The 1580-nt window shown below is 63.4% G+C and overlaps 1 protein-coding gene across 3 annotated transcripts in view; it reads left to right on the forward strand.

The window, feature by feature from the left end:
- Positions 1-1580, forward strand: part of RTEL1 (regulator of telomere elongation helicase 1) — a 38455-nt gene that overhangs the window by 2964 nt on the left and 33911 nt on the right. Inside the window, exons 2-4 of one of the 3 annotated variants that reach the window (XM_027767687.1) lie at positions 82-257; positions 900-1095; positions 1396-1489. In XM_027767687.1, coding sequence (XP_027623488.1) covers positions 82-257; positions 900-1095; positions 1396-1489 — 466 coding nt within the window. Of the gene's footprint in view, positions 1-81; positions 268-899; positions 1490-1580 lie in introns of all 3 variants that reach the window. The other 2 variants (XM_027767688.1, XM_027767689.1) reach the window with 2 other exon arrangements.

Here is a 1580-nt window from a genome sequence, read left to right on the forward strand (position 1 = left end):
CCCTGCGCCGCGGGCAGCCTCGCCTCCGCAGCTCCTTCCCCGAAAGGCTGTCCAGACGGCGCGTTCTCCCCGCGTCCGCAGCGCCTCCTGGGAGCCCCCTGGCCCGCCCGAGCACAGCCAGTATGCCCAGGATCACCCTGGGCGGCGTGGTGGTGGACTTCCCTTTCCAGCCCTACAAGTGCCAGGAGCAGTACATGACCAAGGTCCTGGAATGTCTGCAGAAGGTACCGCTGCGCGCCACCGGGGTGTCCACCGGGGTGCGTCAGGGTGAGCTGCGCTTCTGGGAGGGTAGGGGTGCTGTTCCAGGGGGGGTAGGCGAGACCACGCCAAGTAAGGCAGGTAGTTCTGCTTGGTGGCCTCCCTGAGGAGGTGACATGTGAGCTGAGGCTCAAGGGTGAGGGATGGCTGCTGTTAGAGGGGCTGGAAGAAGTTTCTGTGGGGTGGGCTGCTGGTGTCCAGCCCTAACTTTAGAAGGTCTGGAAACCTCAGCGTGTGCAGGGAGGAAAAGGGACACGTGCTTCCCATGGGGCTTCCTGGGGTTCCCTCCTGTGCTCTGCGAGTTTCCCACTCCTACTCCCACCAAGAGCTTGTCTGCAGGACGTCAGGTTCTGCTCACGCAGGGCAGTGTGAGCGCCCGGGTCTGGAGCTGCAGGACGTCCCTGCTCTGAGACCTGGCACTTAGACACCTTGCTGTCCACGTTGGGGGGAACCACCCACCACGCTTGACTAAGGCTCTGTGAGCCACTTTCTGGTGAGGGCTGGCCAGCTGGCTTTGGGGCAAGGGCGAAGATGTTACATGGACCTGTCCGTGGGTCTGCAGGGTTTTGCCACTTGATGGTGAGCTGTGCACCCGCCTGTGGGTTGTGCCTCACCTTTTCCCTGTCCCTGCCCCCATGCAGAAGGTGCATGGCCTCCTGGAGAGCCCCACGGGCACGGGGAAGACACTCTGCCTCCTCTGCACCACACTGGCCTGGCGGGAGCACCTCCGAGACTCCATCTCCGCCCGCAAGATCGCTGAGCGGGTTCCAGGGGAGCTCTTCTCTGATCAGGCCTTGTCCTGGGGGAATGCTGTTGCTGTGGATGGAGACCCCATAGGTGACCCTCTGGGTGGTGGGGAAGGGACAGAACTGAGGACAGGACAAGTCCAGCTGGCTTCTGTCATCTCTTGAGTAGAGTTCAGCAAGCATTTTGTAGCTGACACACCCTTGCCCATCGTCCTGGGCCTAAGTCTGGGGTCAGGGCGTTCTCAGGAAGCTAGGCATGGCAGGCAGCTCCTGGCCCGTTTCTGGTGAGCCAGCACCCGGAGTCTGCAGGGCGGTTAGCTGCATGCCTGGGTAAGGCAAACGCCGTGCCACCGTGGAGTCATGACTGGCGGTGCTCCCTGTGCCTGGGCAGCTTGCTACTCCGACATCCCAAAGATCCTCTACGCCTCCAGGACCCACTCGCAGCTCACGCAGGTCATCGGCGAGCTCCGGAGCACCTCCTATCGGTGGGTCGGGCAGGTTCCCGCCCGCCTCAGAGACCTGGTGCAGTGCTGGCCAGTGCTGCCTGGTGGGGGGGGGGGGGGGCGCTCTCACCGT

This window comes from Tupaia chinensis, unplaced genomic scaffold (assembly GCF_000334495.1).
Source record: "Tupaia chinensis unplaced genomic scaffold, TupChi_1.0 Scaffold144472_1, whole genome shotgun sequence".
NCBI classification, from domain to species: domain Eukaryota; kingdom Metazoa; phylum Chordata; class Mammalia; order Scandentia; family Tupaiidae; genus Tupaia; species Tupaia belangeri.